Source organism: Tigriopus californicus, chromosome 12, assembly GCF_007210705.1.
Source record: "Tigriopus californicus strain San Diego chromosome 12, Tcal_SD_v2.1, whole genome shotgun sequence".
NCBI classification, from domain to species: Eukaryota; Metazoa; Arthropoda; class Copepoda; order Harpacticoida; family Harpacticidae; genus Tigriopus; species Tigriopus californicus.
Genome location: NC_081451.1, coordinates 7442452 through 7460661, shown reverse-complemented (window position 1 = coordinate 7460661; position 18210 = coordinate 7442452). Strand labels below are relative to the sequence as shown.

The 18210-nt window shown below is 37.7% G+C and overlaps 1 protein-coding gene across 1 annotated transcript; it reads right to left on the bottom strand.

The window, feature by feature from the left end:
- Positions 1-843: 843 nt before the first annotated feature.
- Positions 844-8372, bottom strand: LOC131891631 (MFS-type transporter SLC18B1-like). The gene is made up of 8 exons (XM_059241260.1): positions 8216-8372; positions 8065-8150; positions 7799-7995; positions 6179-6309; positions 5922-6115; positions 5674-5856; positions 5135-5387; positions 844-1075 (listed from the first exon to the last, which is right to left on the bottom strand). Exons 1-8 carry the CDS (start codon positions 8307-8309, stop codon positions 990-992), a joined length of 1224 nt encoding a protein of 407 aa, XP_059097243.1. The 5' UTR covers positions 8310-8372; the 3' UTR covers positions 844-989.
- Positions 8373-18210: the final 9838 nt, after the last annotated feature.

Genomic DNA, 18210 nt, shown 5'->3' with positions numbered 1-18210 from the left:
TTTTCACATACCAATGTCCAGGGTTGACCTCCTTTCGTCAGGCTAGCCACATTGGCCATCAAGGGGTTTCTTGGATTGCCGACAATGGATTGTGTCTGCCTCTTCTGTAAGGTGTGGGATGTGGGTCACATCTGACCACCAGTGGGTCTAGACGGCAAAGGGTTGACATTGGGCCGGAACTACGTCCCAACGGAACATTCAGGAAGGATTGGTCGTCATTTGCTGTCAGGGGGCCAACATTTTGGTAACGTCGATCTTGAGGGTGAGATTGCTTATTCCGATTCTCTTCCCCCTCTCACAATGATCACGAGAATATCGTTTTTTGGTGACCGAGGATTTCCTGTTTCTCCTCCCTTCAAACATGTATCCGACATTCCTCACCCATGGTTGTAGCTGGGCTGACCAGCCCCTCGGGTACTGGAGCTTTTCCATGGTTTGATGGTTTGATGACGTCACTACGAGCATTAGGCTGGCATTTGGTCGACACCTGACCGACAAACGGACTACACGATGGGCAATCCAACAACTTTGTGATTTTCCCAAGATAATAACATGCATTATCTTCACATTTTGATAAAAACCGTTCCGGGAACAATCATTCATCTTGTACATCATTTATCCATGTCATACTAGGATGATGTACTCGATTGTGGACGAAACATCTAACAAGGTTTTGTAGACCTTTCGTCTCCATGCGTAATGGCCTCTGTGATTGAATCCATTCAAGACATCTGTATTTATATAGTAAAAAAATGTTATTATCATTCAATATTGAGATTTAATGGTGGTTACTTACGACGTTTTCTATGAATTGTCCTGAAGTAGACAAACAGAAAATAATAAACCGCACAATACCAAGGGTTTCATGTCACTTGTTACGATATATTCTCATACTTGTATTGTAAATTAGTTCTCTTGACTTGATAACAGTATTGAATGCAATCCAGGAACGCCATGAGAAGGAATACAAAGATTGAGATTTGACTGGTTTACGGGAATCCGATGGCGTTTACAATGATCCCAGCCATTGTAGGACCAATGAAGTTACCCAAATGAAAGGCTGTTCCCCAAAGACCTTTGGAAAAAACGAAGATGTCTTGAAATTAATTTCAACCAAAAACGAACATGTTACAGCGACAATTATCTTTTTGTTTGGTGTCGAAAATGACCATGATGTAACCAAACAACCACAACAGATAAAGCCCCCTTTCATGTTTAAGCCCTTGGTCGTTTTACAAATCTGTTATTTTCAAAGTTTTTGAGCATCTTGCCGTTCCAAGTTCCAAGAAATGGCATTACTTGAAATGTGTTACTTGATCGATACCACTTTAGGTAATGCGTTACTTTTCTGCAAAAGTGATGGTATCGTTACGGGAGGGCTAAAATCTGGTTCCGTTACCATTACCGTTATTTTCTTCTTTTTTCAAACGAGGCTTCCTCTCCACTTTTTTAAAAGTTCCGTCTCAATGCAGGGACTTCTTTGGTACTACTGATGGAACTGATCTGCCTGCGCTGCAAACCAACAAACCATTCCTGCTAAGTTTGATCCCCGTCTTATATTTTTCAGGTCATGTGGACTTGCACTTTCTGACCCAAAAATAAACAAACAGGTGTCGAACTTGGCAGTATTGGTTTGATAGTTTGCGGCGTAGGCAGATTGATCACTCTAGCATTTGATACTGATGATATCAAAAAATAACAATGGGAGGATGTGACAAGGGTTATCAACTTACATTTCTTGTCACTTATGGCAATACCAGTTGCATGATTGAAATCCTTAAGTTAGCCTCAAAATATAGCTCTAATTTTCCTTTAGTCAAATCAGTAGAACACTTGACTTATATTAACTTTTTTAGCCATGAAAAGAAAGATATAGCAATACTTAAAAAATTAATAAAAGTGAAAAAAGATTAAACCAAAGAACTCTTCATCCTCCAACCCTTGCATCTTTATACCGTCGTATTTTCGTCATAGGTTCTAAATGTTAAAAACATTAGCATAAAACATATTTTTGAAGTTCTAGGCCTATTTTTTCTGGAAAAGTAACGGTATTGGTAACGAGAACGTGCCACTTTTTTAAGGAACGGTAACGCGTTGCTTTTCAACAAGGTAACGGTAATGCGCTACATTTTTTGGGTAACGGTTCAAGCCCTGATCATCGGTAACGAACGGTTTTGGTATAGCATATTGTAGACATGCTTCCGAGTCTTAAAATATCATTATCCAGATATCATCCATACTTTAAAGTACAATTAGATAGATGGTACCATATGACTCGAAAAGAAACCATAAATAGGGAACAAAATTATCGCAATTAAAGGTTGGGCTTGTACAAAGGTTGGGACTGTACAGTATTCAAAGAAGGGATGAAAGGTATCTGAAACTGCACGTTTTCAAAAGCATTCAAGAGCTTTGTCCCGGCCATGGTTTGAGAGTCACTTGTAGTGACCGTAGAGGCTGAACGTGTACTTTAAGAGCACCTTCAAGCCCTCGAGAATCCATGCTAGTGGGCTCCCTCATTGTACAAAATAAAAAATAAAAATCACTGTGTACATCGTCCAAAGTGTTATGTTCTTATGAATGTTGCAAATATAGTCTTAGTTGAGAGAGACATAACTTTCAGGGCATTAGTCGTTCGTCAATAAAAGGAAAGAATGACAGTTAATGTTACTTTGGTCAAAAAAAAGTAATTCGTTACACAACCATTACTCGAAAAAAAATGCAATGGCGTTACTCGTTACAATTACTTTTACTAAGGTTTTAGATTACCAATAAAGGTTGAACACGTAAAAATCTGGACACTGAAGAGTTGTTATATCGCTTGTAATTGATAAGAAAAGTACCTCGATACACTTTTAAATTATTGTTTTGGTTCTTGGGGAAAATGTCTTAACCTATAAAAAAGAATTATTTCAGGATTTGAGACACTGGAGGCTTTAGGAGAACATCGCCAGAATTTTAGTCTGCACGAATTCCTTAAAAATAAGGATGTCAGTGTGAAAAAGTTGATTTGACAACATCGACATCATCAAACTCACATTAACGCTTCAATAACAACCCTGAGCGTACAAAGAAAGCCTGAAAGTGATAAAAATGCATATTGATAAGATCCCAAATATGATGCAAAAGTTATTCAAAAAAATGCTGGAATTTTTAAGCACAGATGTGTCCATGAAGGTCAAAAATTTTTAATCTTATGTTCAAGAGGTCAAAGAAAGGTCAGAGTGAAGGTCCTAGAAGTCTTAGGCTGGACTAGATCGCAACAGTCAACACAATTTATGTAGAGACACTGTTTTGGCTCTGCTTGGCAAGTTGCCACTAAGCTAAGGCCAGAATGACACGGTATTAACAAGATGAAATAAATATTGATTGTACTGAAGGAATGGAACCAAGAAATTTCAGAAGAAAAGTAAGTTTTCTGGCCTTTTAAGATGAATAAAACTTTTCTTGATTGTTTCATACGTAAATAAGAACTATCCTTTTGTGTGATGATCTATTAATGAAGGCTATAAAAACTGCAACGGCTGAGAAAGTAACCATTTTTGATGTCCGTATTTTTACTTGTTCAGCCTTCATTTTATGGTTTACCCCATCAAGACCATTCTCCTCAAAAGAAATTGAAGAGCATTTGAAGATTTTTGTGTCAACATTTTTCAATAATTAGCCTTGTCGTTTCATCTTGACATAGTTGTTCAAGATGTATTGCATCATAATGCTGAGAGGAGTCAAGATTGGGAGCCTGGATGGGAAAATGATTGTTGAAGGTTTGAAACAATGTCGCAAAAGTCATGATCGAAAAACAGCATTAGACATTGTCAAATCAGTAAAGCTTCTTTGTAAGAAGTACATCCCTTAAGTCGTGGAAATGAAGCTTTGAAAATTTGATGCATCATATTCAAGCCAAGGAGATATTTTTTTTCTTGACAATTGCACTGAATCAGATCTGCAGTCGAACGGAATTTAAACTTAAAAACGAAGAACACACTCAGAGTAGTTAAGAGCAAGCACAATTTCTAACCATGGCTTTCTTTGATCAAACTATTTTAGATGGAATTAGCAAAAATGGCAATTGCTGTTGAGCCTGAAGGTTTCGCAGCTGTCACAAGATGAACGAAAATTTAAAGGCCATTCTGGAAGCTTAAAAAGGAACGAGTAACAAGAAATTGATTTAGTTTTTGGGTCGTTACAATTACACAATTTTAAAATGTAAAGCAATTACAGTTCCTTTTTCGAAAAAAGGAACGAATTACTGTAGTTTCGTTACTTGTAATTTCGTTACTAATGCCCTGATAGCTTTAATGAAGAGAACTATTCAACAAAATGGTAGAAGGTCTAAGTATTATCATAGTATTAGTATTATCAATAGTTGCTTTGGAGTGGATTTAATTATAACGGTTCATTCTACCATGGAATGACGCAACTACCATGGAAGTATTATCAAGATAAGATCATTGTGCCACCGTGAAGTTTGTACAATTTCATCTCCATCTTCTATTTTTGGGCATTCAAACTGCAAATGCTCCAATTAGTTTAGAAGCTTTGCCAAAGATCCAACCGGTTTAAAGGTTTTTTTATTAAGGAACATTACGTGAATGAGATAGTTTTCGTATTTTGGGAGGGAGAGATCAATTAAGTTGGGACTGTGTAGTGTTCAGAGAAGGTACAAAAGGTATCTGATACTAAAACACTCAGACTTGAAATTAAAGTCCATCAAGAATTTTGGTCAATTTTTTTCCCAAGGGCTAGCCAGATCCACGAACTCTTGTAAGAAGATGGATTTGATAATTTATGAATTAAAAGTTGCATAAGATATATGAGTTCCCATTAACTTGAATTGTTGGAGATTCCATTCCCAGGAGCCGTAAGGAAGTTTGCAAAAAAACAGCCCATGAAAGATCATCAATGGCGAATTTAAATAAAGTGATTTTATCAAAAGAAATTACATTGAGTTAAGTCTGTTTTATGCTTTTCAAACCACGGAATTTCAGATCTAAACTCTAAAGGATAGGGTGTTTGAATTTGAAAAGAAAGACACAGCTATCCACAAATCTATACCGGCATGAAAATCCGTCTCCCACAAGAGGGAATTTAACATCCACGACAGCGTTTTGCAATATATTTTCTTACTTCTTACCTGTTAGAATCAAATAGGTATTGACGTCATCTCGATACCCTTGTCGGATGCATTCCTTGTAAGCTCTGGAAAACGAAGACACCGATACCAATCCATAACCTAGCCCAAAGAAGGGCATCATTCCGAAGATCAATGGAACCGAGGTCGGTAATCCCGTCAAGAATGGGGCGGGTCCAATGAAGATGAAGGCAATGAACAGAAGGAAATTGCCAACAATGGAAAGCAAAACCGGCCGCCTTATTCTATCACAAACCTAGAGTATATAACGTGTATATGGCTTGAATCGGTATGTTTTCAAATACGTACAATGTTTTCGCTACTTGATTTAGTTAAATCACCCAAAGTCTCTATCTGAATCTATTACGGAGCGTCATCTCAGACCGCAACAATATTTGGCCTGTTGTAATCGACTCATTTCAGAGATATGTCAATAACCTTTTAGTGTAGACTGACAACTTCTTGCACCATGCAACTATGAGACCCAAAAATGACCGAGTTGAATTGATAAAAAGCTTAATCTACTATCTTATGTTCCTTACGTAACCAGCAAGTGGAGAGGTGATCATGTAACACCCAGCCATGATCAAGAAAGCCATGCTGACCTCGAACTGAGTTGCTTGAGCCTGAGAATTTATCATATGCGGTTGGAGCATTGATTCAAACATTCCATTTCCACAAAAAAGGATGAATTTGTCCAAAAACGGGAGGGAAATACTAAAAGACTAAGATATGAGTCAAATGGTGAGAATGATCACTTTCATCACACAGCAATAGATAAAACCCGCACTTTGATGACGTTTCTGATGGTGAGAGGGGATTTCGAATCATTGGCCAGATTTTTGCTCAAGGAGGACGAGCCAGGTTTTACATTTGGAACCATCACAAATAGCACCAAGGCCAAGAAAAGGACAATCCCTCCCATAATAAAGAAAGGAAGGCCAAAACCTCCAACCTCGAACAAAACTGAACCCAAAACTGGTCCTATAACCACGGATGAAACCATCGATAATCCAAACAAACCCTTAAAATACTTACAATACTCACCTATCGTGTAGCCCAAACCAAAACACATCTCGGTCCAAGCTGGAATGGAAGACTCAAATCCGGGAAAGAGAGTCATAAGAATGCTCACTATTGAGGCTGTACCGGCTGCATTGGCCACACCATCAATGAACCTAAAATATGTGCAAAGCTTCATTAACACTGAGTATGTTCCTCTCTAATGAAAGTCATCATTAACAAGCAGAACCAATACTTAATGTTCCTCTCAAGTTATCTTAACTCTTCACGGTTAGGAAATACGAGACCGCCCTTCAGAAGAAATGATGCTAAAATTTGACACTTCAGTTTAGTAGATAAAGATCTGCAGTTTCCAAAACAAATGAGCACACGTNCATTAACAAGCAGAACCAATACCTAATGTCCCTTTCAAGTTATCTTAACTCTTAGCACTCCTTCTTTAGCTCCATCTGTAGACTGCCTTTGGCTCCATCTGGTGTAAGGTCATGAAAGGAAGGGTGACCTCCCAAAAATAAAGAGGTTAGGCGAGTGAGACATATTTCTGGCACCCTTAAAGGAGTTGCCGCCCAATCCTATTTGGATTCATTTTCAATACTGTTTTAGTTCGATATCAAAATAAAGCTATACTGAATGAATGAATCTTCGCGAATACTCACTTTGAAAGCACAAGCATTTCATAATTCAACAAGAATGAGAGACTCCCATGTGGTTTCGTGAGCACTTATTTTGAATTGCGACTGGGTAAAATATTCACTTTTACATTAGTAGATGCCTTCACATTCTTCCAAATCGAGGCCAAAATTCAGCTTAATACGTCTTTTCACGAGGTCACAACAGCTAGATCAAGCAAGATAAACTCAAGACTATTTTTGAGACCCTTGGTGACCATCTTAAAATCTCCCAAGATGGAATCTCACAGGTAGAAGGCCAATTGAATGAGCCATAACAACGTTAGGAATTTTCCCTCTTCCACAAACTTTGTCCTGCCAGCATACGAGTACAAGTTTTGCGAACGCCAAATGCTTAATTTCATTTGGTGACAAATTTACGTCCGTTTTAATCCCCATCAAACCTCATTGAATTGCAATGAAAAAGTGCCAGTGAACGAGCCATTATCAGCATGCATGGCTTTGCACAGTGAACAGTCACATGAAGCAATTCATTGTAAATTTGACCAGCCCTGGGCATAATCCTTGGTGAAGGAAACTTTTAACCCTCAATAAAAGAAGTCTCTTCTTCATGCTGTCCTTGATATCAGTGCACGCAACGTGCCAACTAAATCCGTTGTTTTCGTCTAACCAAAGTCGAATGTAAGTGAGATTTAAGAAAAATAGAATAATATTGATGCTGAATAATGCGGATAGAAGAGACATTAGAAATCCTCTAACTTGTTACATGGTTAATGATAAAGCTTAGATTATTCTAAATTAAGATATTGCAAATATTAGTATTCTATTTCAGATAAACGATATCTCAAACGGCAAATTCGTTGTTTTACTAACAATCAACGGACCAAAAGGGATTGGCATACATCTAGTTCCTTCTTAAATCTCTGTTAAAAGTGCATATTTTTCCCAGTCGCAATTCAAAATAAGTGCTCACGAAACCACGCGGGGGTCTCTCATTGGATGAACAAGAACTGACCTTAGCAAGTAAGAAAGCCCAATGAATGTCCATGTGTCATTCACAAACTCCAAGCTTCCAAAAGCCACCGCTGCCATTCCTTGGCCAATTCCGCCCAAATTGTAGAGGATCTTTGGCCCAATTTTACTTCCATAATGTGCAAATATGGGCGAGAATATAAAGCCGCCTAAGCTGACGATCCCGAACACCAATCCATACTATTGAGAACCAAGAGGTAATGAATGAAGAGTGTGTCATTTAAATTGAATGCTAGAATCGAGTTTTACTTGGGCTGGAGTGGCACCCTTAGACTCTGCTTCTGTTGGATAAAAAGCGGGTTGGAGTGATAGTAAAAGTCCCCAAGAAACATATGCTGAAAATTGGAGAGTGACTTTGGTTTTCTCTTAGAAAAATCCGTCATTGATTGCTCTTACTTACCTAAGGCAACAGAGATACCCATAACAATTAATCTAGCTTTTGATGCCATGATATCGGAATCAACATTGAAGTGAGAACTCTTGGTAGGGAGCATGAGGTCAAGTGATATCTCCGTAGAATTGTGGTTTCGTTCATGGACACGTAATGAGTACTTTTGCATAACGTTGTTTGCTGGCAATCCATGTAATTGAAAATGATCTTTAAGCGCTCACGTTGAATTCAGTTATGCAACAATTGCAAAGGAAAAATAAGGACCTTTTTTAACTCGCCCGAATGTTGTTAGAGCTCGGAATCTTCACCGAAATTAGACGAAAAAAGTGTAAATTTGTTTGAGGCATCAATGAAGTATTGCATAAATTGTTTCAAAAGATCAAAGTCCAAACAATGAACCATAAGATTAATATAGATGCTAAAGCCTCAACGAAATCGAAATAGTTGACAGAATGGATTTAAATTGCATGATGTTGTAAGATTGCATTGTTCATGGTGACCAATCATCGAGATAGGAGGTTACTACGGTACTAACTACGTTAGCACTGGGCTCTCAACCGTTGAACCACTCACAACACAACAACTGTGGAATGCATGTCAAAAAATAATCCAAATCTGACTTGAAAGATGCTCTCGCATCAAAGACATCTACATGCTCTCAACGAATATTAGAGGGAAGTAAATTGAACAAAGAATTATTCCAAGAAAGAAGAGGGGAGGGAGAACTTTATTATCCGAACTAGACTGTCCCATAGACCACTGGAATTTCAGTGGTCTGTGATTGTCCCAATCTTTTATTATTTTAAAGATGGTTGGTGAATGCACTCTGTGGTTTCATATTCCTCTTTCATTGTAGCTGGAGTAACAACATTATTTCCTGGAAAGGTTGTTCATTTTCAACTTGTTTGATTCATGATCTTCATTCCTACATTGTATGGGGGTTTTCCTTCCTGTTTCATTTATTTTAGGATATTTCTAGAAAAATGATGCATGATTTACACCAGTTTTTTTTAATTAAGTGATGCCACCAAATGAAGGATTGAAAAATTAGTCTTAGAATAAAACAAAGAATATGTTTTAATGAGATTGAGATTGAAGTTTTCTCTTCCATCAGAGAACTTGGTGCTACCTTCTCGCTGAGGTGAATATTGAATTTTCCGTCATCCTGAAGAGTAACTAAAGCTGCTCAGATGGCCGGCTGGACTTTAGGAAACTTCAAGACCAGGGATAAGTTAGCTATGGTTACCATCTGTACAAATCCATCGTACAATCCCATCTGGACGATGCCTCATTGACTTGGAGCCCATATCTTGGTGACGAACTAAACAAAATGGAGAGTATGTTCCGGCGTTTCACTGGGCAAATCACTGGAATGTCTAAGCTCTCCTACTGGGATCGACTTCAGTGTCTACGCCTGTACAGTGTGCAAAAGAGACACAAACGGTATGCCGTACTACATACTTTTAAATGTATCCGTGAGCTGTCCCATATATGAACGAACGGACATTAATTTCGTCCAACGAGACAATGAACGTTTTGCATGTATCCAAACTCATTGGAACTGCAGCAAGAATGCGACTGCTAAATTAATCATGTGCCACTCATTTCTTGAGAAAGGCCCAAGACTCTACAACAAACTGCCCCCTTCCTTCGAGTCATCTATGTTGAAAAAAATCCTCTCCCCACATTCAAAGAGGACCTGGTTAACTTTCTCCAAAGTATTCCAAACCAACCTTCAATACCCGGGTATCATCGATCAGTAAATTCAAACTCGATTACTGATCAGATTCACTTTCGAGCGAGTGTGTAAATATGTTTGTGCCTTGAATCCATTCAAGACATCTGTCTGTGTACCGTAAATAGATTATTATTATGATTATAATTGCTGTACTTCTTTTCTGAAATTCTGAGGCTCTTTATCTGTGTAAAATTATGATGTTGCTAAAAAACTTCCAATAGAGGTGTCAATCACTAATTTGAGCTACGGCATAACGGTCAAATAGTCGAGCAGATCAGGGCAGGGCGCAAGGAGTTTATGAAATTCCTTGGGGTGTTTAATGACGATAAGATATCCTGGAAGGGTCAAGTTTTAGAAGTGTGTAAAGGCGTAAGGCAAACCTTGTTCCCCTTATTTATGTCAAAAAACGATTTGCCCGCTAATGTCCGACTAGTATTATATTATGCTCTCATCAAGAGCAACCTTTAGTATTGTCTTTAGCCATGTTGCATCAATCACTCAATTGCTTACACTACAGAAGAAGAAGGCTTTGCAATGAATGGTTATGGCAAAGAGAAAAGCTCACATGGGTGCTTACTTCAAAAAACTTAATGCTCTCAAAGTTACTGACATGGGCATGGCCCAACGGTTAAGCTATGTATTTCGCTGCCAGAAGGACCTCATTCCCAAGAGTGTGAGCAATTTCAACTTTAAGAAGCAGAGGGGAGGATTTTCATGTATCCTTGCCATTAATTCGACAAGCCTGGCAACAAAGACTGCCAGACTTCTTTTTTGCCCAAACCTGGAATTTCTTTCACACCAAACATCATATCAAAAGTGACCAACAAATGACATTGAGGCAGTGGACTGAGTATGTGAGAGAGAAAATAGTTAGCTCTTTTTCGACGACATGTACAATTAAACACTGCTTTATTTGCCAATGACCCGGGTGCCTTTACTGGAGTTGGATTACTTTCTAAGGGTGAGCTCTGCCCTTGTTGAGGCCACTTCTCAGCACCAAACTGGTGAAATGATCCCCAACCCGGAAAACCCTTGACGCTGACAAGAAATTTGGGCCCCATGAAAACAAGCCGTTATGGCTTATGGGGATTCATGATCTCAATCAAATATGTATTGTAACAAATCACCTTCAAATCTTTGGGACCTAAATAAATACACACATAAAGCCCATTGAGTTGCATCTTTTTAAATATATTGAATATATTCTGTCAATTCTGATAAATAATAATTTGAAAGTTCTGGCGCGAACTTGTGGTAATTCATCGAGTTTCCTATCCTTCAGAAATAATAAGTTGCAAGGGCTTTTCAACAAAGATATTCACACATGACACTGCCATCCCGTTCCCGGGGCTGTTTTATCGGAAACCCATTAGTAAGTAACAAAAATTAACCCATTTTTTTAACAAAGCGGGGTTGCCTTTTTAATCAAACCTAACCTTTTACTTTGCGTTGGAAACGGCTGGAGCTTTGACTGTCCTAGCTTTCTGGCAATCCTAATTTTGAAAGTTTATTTGATCACATCACTACTGTTTTGGCAATTGTTCCTTGAAGTTGTGAAGGCGAATGGATGAATTACCCACATCAACCCAGAATTACCCAGGTCGAATAAGAGGGAAAAAAACAGTCGGGACAAGGTGCCGTGAGTCATTGATTCATATATTATGAAATTCTTGAGAAAGCCGGAGTTTGACAAGTAAACAAAGGCAGACGTGCCATCCATAAGAAAATAAATATTTCGTGTCATTTCCCATGCATTAAAAAGAGAAAAATTACACATGGAAAATACCTGGAAAACCCATTAAAGTCCTCATTAGGCTCAAGAATGGAATGTGTTGGGGATGTCATTTTCTTGGTGGACGAAAAATAGGGGATTTTTTTTGTCCCTTTACTAACACCCATTTGGAATGTGTTTTGATCAAGGAAAATTCTGGTAAACCAAAAATATCTTGTGATGGGAAGTTACTCATAATCTACAACAGGTTGTTCCCATGGGGTTTGTCAAAGATGGTATACATATAGTTTGGCCGATCATTGTCCTTTGAGAAACTATTGAACTTTTGAAGATAGTTTTTGAGCCAAAGCTGGGTATCATTATGGCTATTTTAGATTTCGGCAAAGATTTATGAGGCTACTAAGAGCAAAATTGGGAGTGTACTAGTTCCTTACAAAAGGGCCCACTACTTAGATGACTTCATAGACACCAAGAGTGAATTTTGCGACCATGGCAATATGGGCTATTTGTTAAAAAAAATAACATTATAGGTCAACATCGAGGCCTCAATATCTAGTTCAGTAATGACGTCCCAAAACGTTCAAAGAGAGCTTTAATTTAGAGACTGTCGAGTGAGTAGAAAAGTAGCTGAAAAAGTAAAAGAATGAATACTTGGCTCAAATTTTTTTCCTACCAAAAAGGGTTCAAATCTTTTTTCGAGGTTTAGTAATTACTGACAGCTTGTTTCATGAGACATCCAGCGCAAAAAAAATGAGAACACTTCGTTCGGAAAAACTCTCCTAATTAATACGCTTGTTCTCGCATCCTTGTAAAGAAAAAAAATCAACGACGCTTGACTACATTTGACGTTAATGCGTCATCATTTCTGTTTCTTGACTCTGCGAGCTCTATTCTGACCAAATTATCCAACAAGAACTCCTGACAATCCCGAACCAGACATTCAGTAACATCGAAAATCTAAGGATAGCTACGGACTGCGTTGAACGACCGAACTTTATTTTCACAACTTGATTCTTTTGTTGTACATATTGTGAGTGAGAGTGCATATAGACATAAGTGGAAAAGATGATTAAAAAGGCATGTGAAAGAATAATCCCGCCATCCTGCCCTCCTCCGAAAATAGAAGAATGCATTTCAATCCCAATTCAGGCGATCGCTCAGCCAAGTGCTGCGTCACATTAAGGATTATTTAGATGGTTGTGGATTTTCTTTTCGGGGATGTTGTTTTCTGAATGATCACGAATTACAGTAGGGTAAAGAAAACGGTTGTTTGTGAATGTACGTTAGACCTCTTCCGATGGCAATAACTAGGGATTGGCAAATAAGTTTTTCCTGGTATAATTGAGTTTTAGCTTCTTTCGTTATTTGATTTTGGTGGAAAGGTTATGTATTTTTGAACTTTTTGTCAATACATTCTTATAAATAACTTCTGAATAAGAGATGTGCACATTTCTTGTCTTGAATGACATGAAAAAAACAAGCACTTTTTTCAGATATAAAATTCTTGATATCCCGCAAGAAAATTTACTTTGATAATGTCCTCCTGGTAGTTCATATTTTAGCTAAAACTCATATGCAATAAATGGCAAGTGTTTCTTTCCGTGAGAACTTGATTGTAGCTCTTGCATTCTTTTTTATTTGATAATACTAATTGGACACACAGTTCATTTGATTTGCCTTAGATTAGAATTTCAAAAACTTTCAAAATCATGAACTAAAATGTAAAAAAATAGTATGAGTATGTACTACAATATCATTTTGCATTAACCAAATCAAAGTCAAGATAAAATAGGTGTTTTACCCAATGAGGAATAGGCCGGTGAAAAACACAACACTGAGTCTCTCTTTGACCTCTAAAACTCACAAAGATAATAAACATTCACATTTCAACCTTTTTAAAACATAGAGGTAAGGAGAGCTAGGTTATAACCTATTTCTACGTTTTCACAACTTAACTTATTGTGGCGAAAATTCACAACCTAAAAACAAGCTACTTTGAAAAGAATCCGAACTTATATTTCCCACCCTTAGTATAAAACGCCTAACTTGAAAACGCGTCCACGCATCGCGATCCGATGATTAAATAAAAAACTCGGTGGATGGTGTAAACGGTTTCCTATTGGATCAAAGTATAAAAACTTATAAAACTAAAACATATGTAAAAGATGGCATAGGTTAAAACTTACAAACGTATAGGTGATATCGGTTCAAATGGAAGGCGTTTAGAAAACTGTCGATTTGAATTCGAGCTCGGCAACAGAAAAAAAATGAAGTGCTAATTGGTTGGTGTGCGAGTAAGAAGGGAGATGGAAGAAATTGGCACAGATATGGAGAAATCAAAGGAAAACAATTTCCACACCGCCCTTCAAATGATCATTTGACATTTATCACACACGTGAAATATCCCCTTGACTTTAGGCTGGACGGAGCACTACCACTTGCTTATTGGACGTCGATATTCGCCTTTGACGGTCTTTATCTTCACTGTTCGGACATTTCCATCCCATCCGGATATGTTTCCACGATTCGCCCAAGGGCCACTGCGAGCAGGGTGGGCAAATTTGAGAATTAGCGTGACTTTTGGACACCAAGTGGACACAAAGTGTCCAAAAGTGGACAAAAGTGGACAAAAGTGAAAAAAAGTGGCAGAATGTGTCCAAAATTAAGTACAATTGTGCAAAAGGGGATTGACAAGCAAACACTTTTAAACCCTAAATCATGATATTTCTTTACCAAATCTAGATGTGAACCAGCAAATAGAATCAGTAATCAATAAAATCTAAGCTTTCTTCAAACACATAAATATGAAGTAACAACTAGCCTTTTCACTAACGTTAATTTCCAAGATATACACTTAACGAAATTCGTTACCTTGATACAATACAGCTTTATAAAGTCAAAACAAATATCTTAATATATTTTGAATGTTAATAAGTCAAAGCCACACTATAATCAGGGCATTTGGTGGCTGGTAATTTTAACAAAGATTAAAAAAATAAAATAAAAGCTTAGGAGCTGAATATCAAATATCCAATAATACTCTCATATTTGTAATATACAAACAATATTATAAGGAGGCGAGATTACACCATAATACATCTAAAAACTAAGATATATGTTTCTTTAAGAAACATTGGAATCTCATTTCCTGACATCAAGCGCATCTTAATCTCTCTCTGTCTATTTCTTTTGAGGAGAATGGTCTTGATGGGGTAAACCATAAAATGAAGGCTGAACAAGTAAAAATACGGACATCAAAAATGGTTACTTTCTCAGCTGTTGCAGTTTTTATAGCCTTCATTAATAGATCATCACACAAGAGGATAATTCTTATTTATGAAACAATCAAGAAAAGTGTTATTCATCTTAAAAGGCCAGAAAACTTACTTGCCTTCTGATCCTAGCCATCAGCTTTTGCATGAGAGAAGAATCGATCTTCCTGAATGCCTACCACTACTTAATGTTCCATAAGTCTTTGGTTTTGATGGTCAAGTTTGATTTTCTTCAGAATTCCTTCGAAAATGACAGATTTTCATCAATTGATCAAATTTCTTGGTTCCATTCCTTCAGTACAATCAATACTTATTTCATCTTGTTAACACCATGTCATTCTGGCCTTCGCTTAGTGATAACTTGCCAAGTAGAGCCAAAACAATGTCTCTACATTAAAATGTGTTGATTGTTGCGATTTAGTCCACCCTAAGCCTTCTAGGACCTTAACTCTGACCTTTCTTTGACCTCTTGAACATAAGATTGAGATTTTCTGTGCTTCAAAATTGCATCATTTTTTTGAATAACTTTTGCATCATATTTGGGATCTTATCAATATGCATATTCATCACTTCCAGGCTTTCTTTGTACGCTCAGGGTTATTATTGGAGCGTTAATGTGATTTTGATGATGTCGATGTTGTCAAATCAACTTTTTCACACTGGCATCCTTATTTTTAAGGAATTCGTGCAGACTAAAATTCTGGCAATGTTCTCCTAAAGCCTCCAGTGTCTCAACTCCTGAAAGAAATTCTCTTTTATAAGTTAAGACATTTTTCACCAAGAACCAAAACAATATTTGAAAAGTGTATCGAGGTACTTTTCTTATCAATTACAAACGATGTAACAACCCTTCAGTGTCCAGATTTTTACTTGTTCAACCTTTATTGGTAATCTAAAATCTTAGTAAAAGTAATTGCAACGAGTAACACCATTACATTTTTTTTCGAGTAATGGTTGCGTAACGAATTAGTTTTTAAGACCAAAACAACAGTAACTGTCATTCTTTCCTTTTATTGAGGAAAGACTAATGCCCTGAAAGTGATGTTTCTCTACACTAAAACTATATTTGAAACATTCATAAGAACATAACATTTTCGACGATGTACGCAGTGTTTTTTATCTTTTATTTTGTACAATGAGGGGCCCACTAGCATGGATTCTCGAGGGCTTGAAGGTGCTCTTAAAGTGCACATTAAGCCTCTATCATCAGTATCAAATGCTAGAATGATCAATCTGCCCACGCCGCAAACTATCAAACCAATACTGCCAAGTTCGACACCTGTTTGTTTATTTTTGGGTCAGAAAGTGCAAGTCCACATGACCTGAAAAAAATAAGACGGGGATCAAACTTAGCAGGAATGGTTTGTTGGTTTGCAGCGCAGACAGATTAGTTCCATCAGTAGTACCAAAGAAGTCCCTGCATTGAGACGGAACTTTTAAAAAAGTGGAGAGGAAGCCTCGTTTGAAAAAAGAAGAAACTAACGGTAACGGTAACGGAACCAGATTTTAGCCCTCCCGTAACGATACCATCACTTTTGCAGAAAAGTAACGCATTACCTAAAGTGTTATCGCTCAAGTAACACATTTCATGTAATGCCATTTCTTGGAACTTGGAACGGCAAGTTGCTCAAAAACTTTGAAAATAACAGATTTGTAAGACGACCAAGGGCTTAAACATGAAAGAGGGCTTTATCTGATGTTGTTGTTTGTGTAGATCATGGTCATTTTCGACACCAAACAAAAAGATAATTGTCGCTGTAACATGTTTGTTTTTGGTTGAAATTAATTTCAAGACATCTTCGTTTTTTCCAAAGGTCTTTGGGGAACAGCCTTTCATTTGGGTAACTTCATTGGTCCCACAATGGCTGGGATCATTGTAAACGCCATCGGATTCCCGCAAACCAGTCAAATCTCAATCTTTGTATTCCTTCTCATGGCGTTCCTGGATTGCATTCAATACTATTATCAAGTCAAGAGAACTAATTCACAATACGAGTATGAGAATATATCATAACAAGTGACATGAAACCCTTGGTATTGTGCGGTTTATTATTTTCTGTTTGTCTACTTAATGACAATTCATAGAAAACGTCGTAAGTAACCACCATTAAATCTCAATATTGAATGATAATAACATTTTTTTTACTATATAAATACAGATGTCTTGAATGGATTCAATCATAGAGACCTTTACGCATGGAGAGGAAAGCTCTACAAAACCTTGTTAGATGACTTGTGCCAACTTTGTTATTCATCAAGCACCAATCAATGCTGAGGAAGCCACAAACATCAGGGTTTTGACCAAACATTGATAAACATTACATACACACAATACATACTCAATAATAAAATTTGCACAACATTCTTCTACAGAGACATTCGGAAGAGGACGATATTTAAGTTCTCGTTATTATTATCAGGTTTGATATCAAGTTACAATCTAATTCAATGTTATAAATGACAAGATCCGGAAAAGGTAAAAAAATAAAGTCTATGAGAATGCACTATTTTTGGAGTGCTAGGGCAAGGGAGTGACTAACTCGTCCGGCCAACGTAGCTAGCCTTCTCAACATCCATCATATGTGACCTGGGGCACTAATTGTAAATCAGATTTTAATAGAAGTAGCCAAAAACAACACAAACGCATTATAATTCAATAAAAAGGAATTGGCCCAATCGGCCCTTTCTTAGGGTTCAGGCTGAACGACGAAGCGCCCTCTGAAGTGGAAAACGTAAAATATTATTCGTGCAGCATAAGGGGGCTATTAGAGGACCTCCTAGAGGGAGGATCTCCGCTAGATGTCGGGAAAATAAGAACCAAATTCCAAAAGTTTCAGCGGTTGTTGATGGAGTGCCAGAGAATGCTGTTTCCGAGAAGGATGAAGTTGTTGAGGAACTGGCAAAATGGCGCAAGGCAAATTTGGACCTAAAAGTAGAATTTTCAAAGACAGAGGCACCCCTCATTGCCAAGTTTGAGTCGGAAGCTTACCACATATCAGCAAGAAGTGGTCTGGAACCTCATAACCCTGCTCCAGTAGAATTTGATGCGCGGGATGCTAGGATCTGTACTCTAATCCAGCCAGAAGATAGTCTCTCCAACACCTTCACTGTCACGGACTGGGACACCCAAGATCACCTGGAGTCAATTCACCTAGAGGTCAAAATTGAGCGCATCTTGAATATGCCTCGCCCCTTTGGGCTCCGATGAGTTCAGCAGGTTTGCAAAAGGTCGAACAAGTCCAAAGATGTTTCACTAGGAACA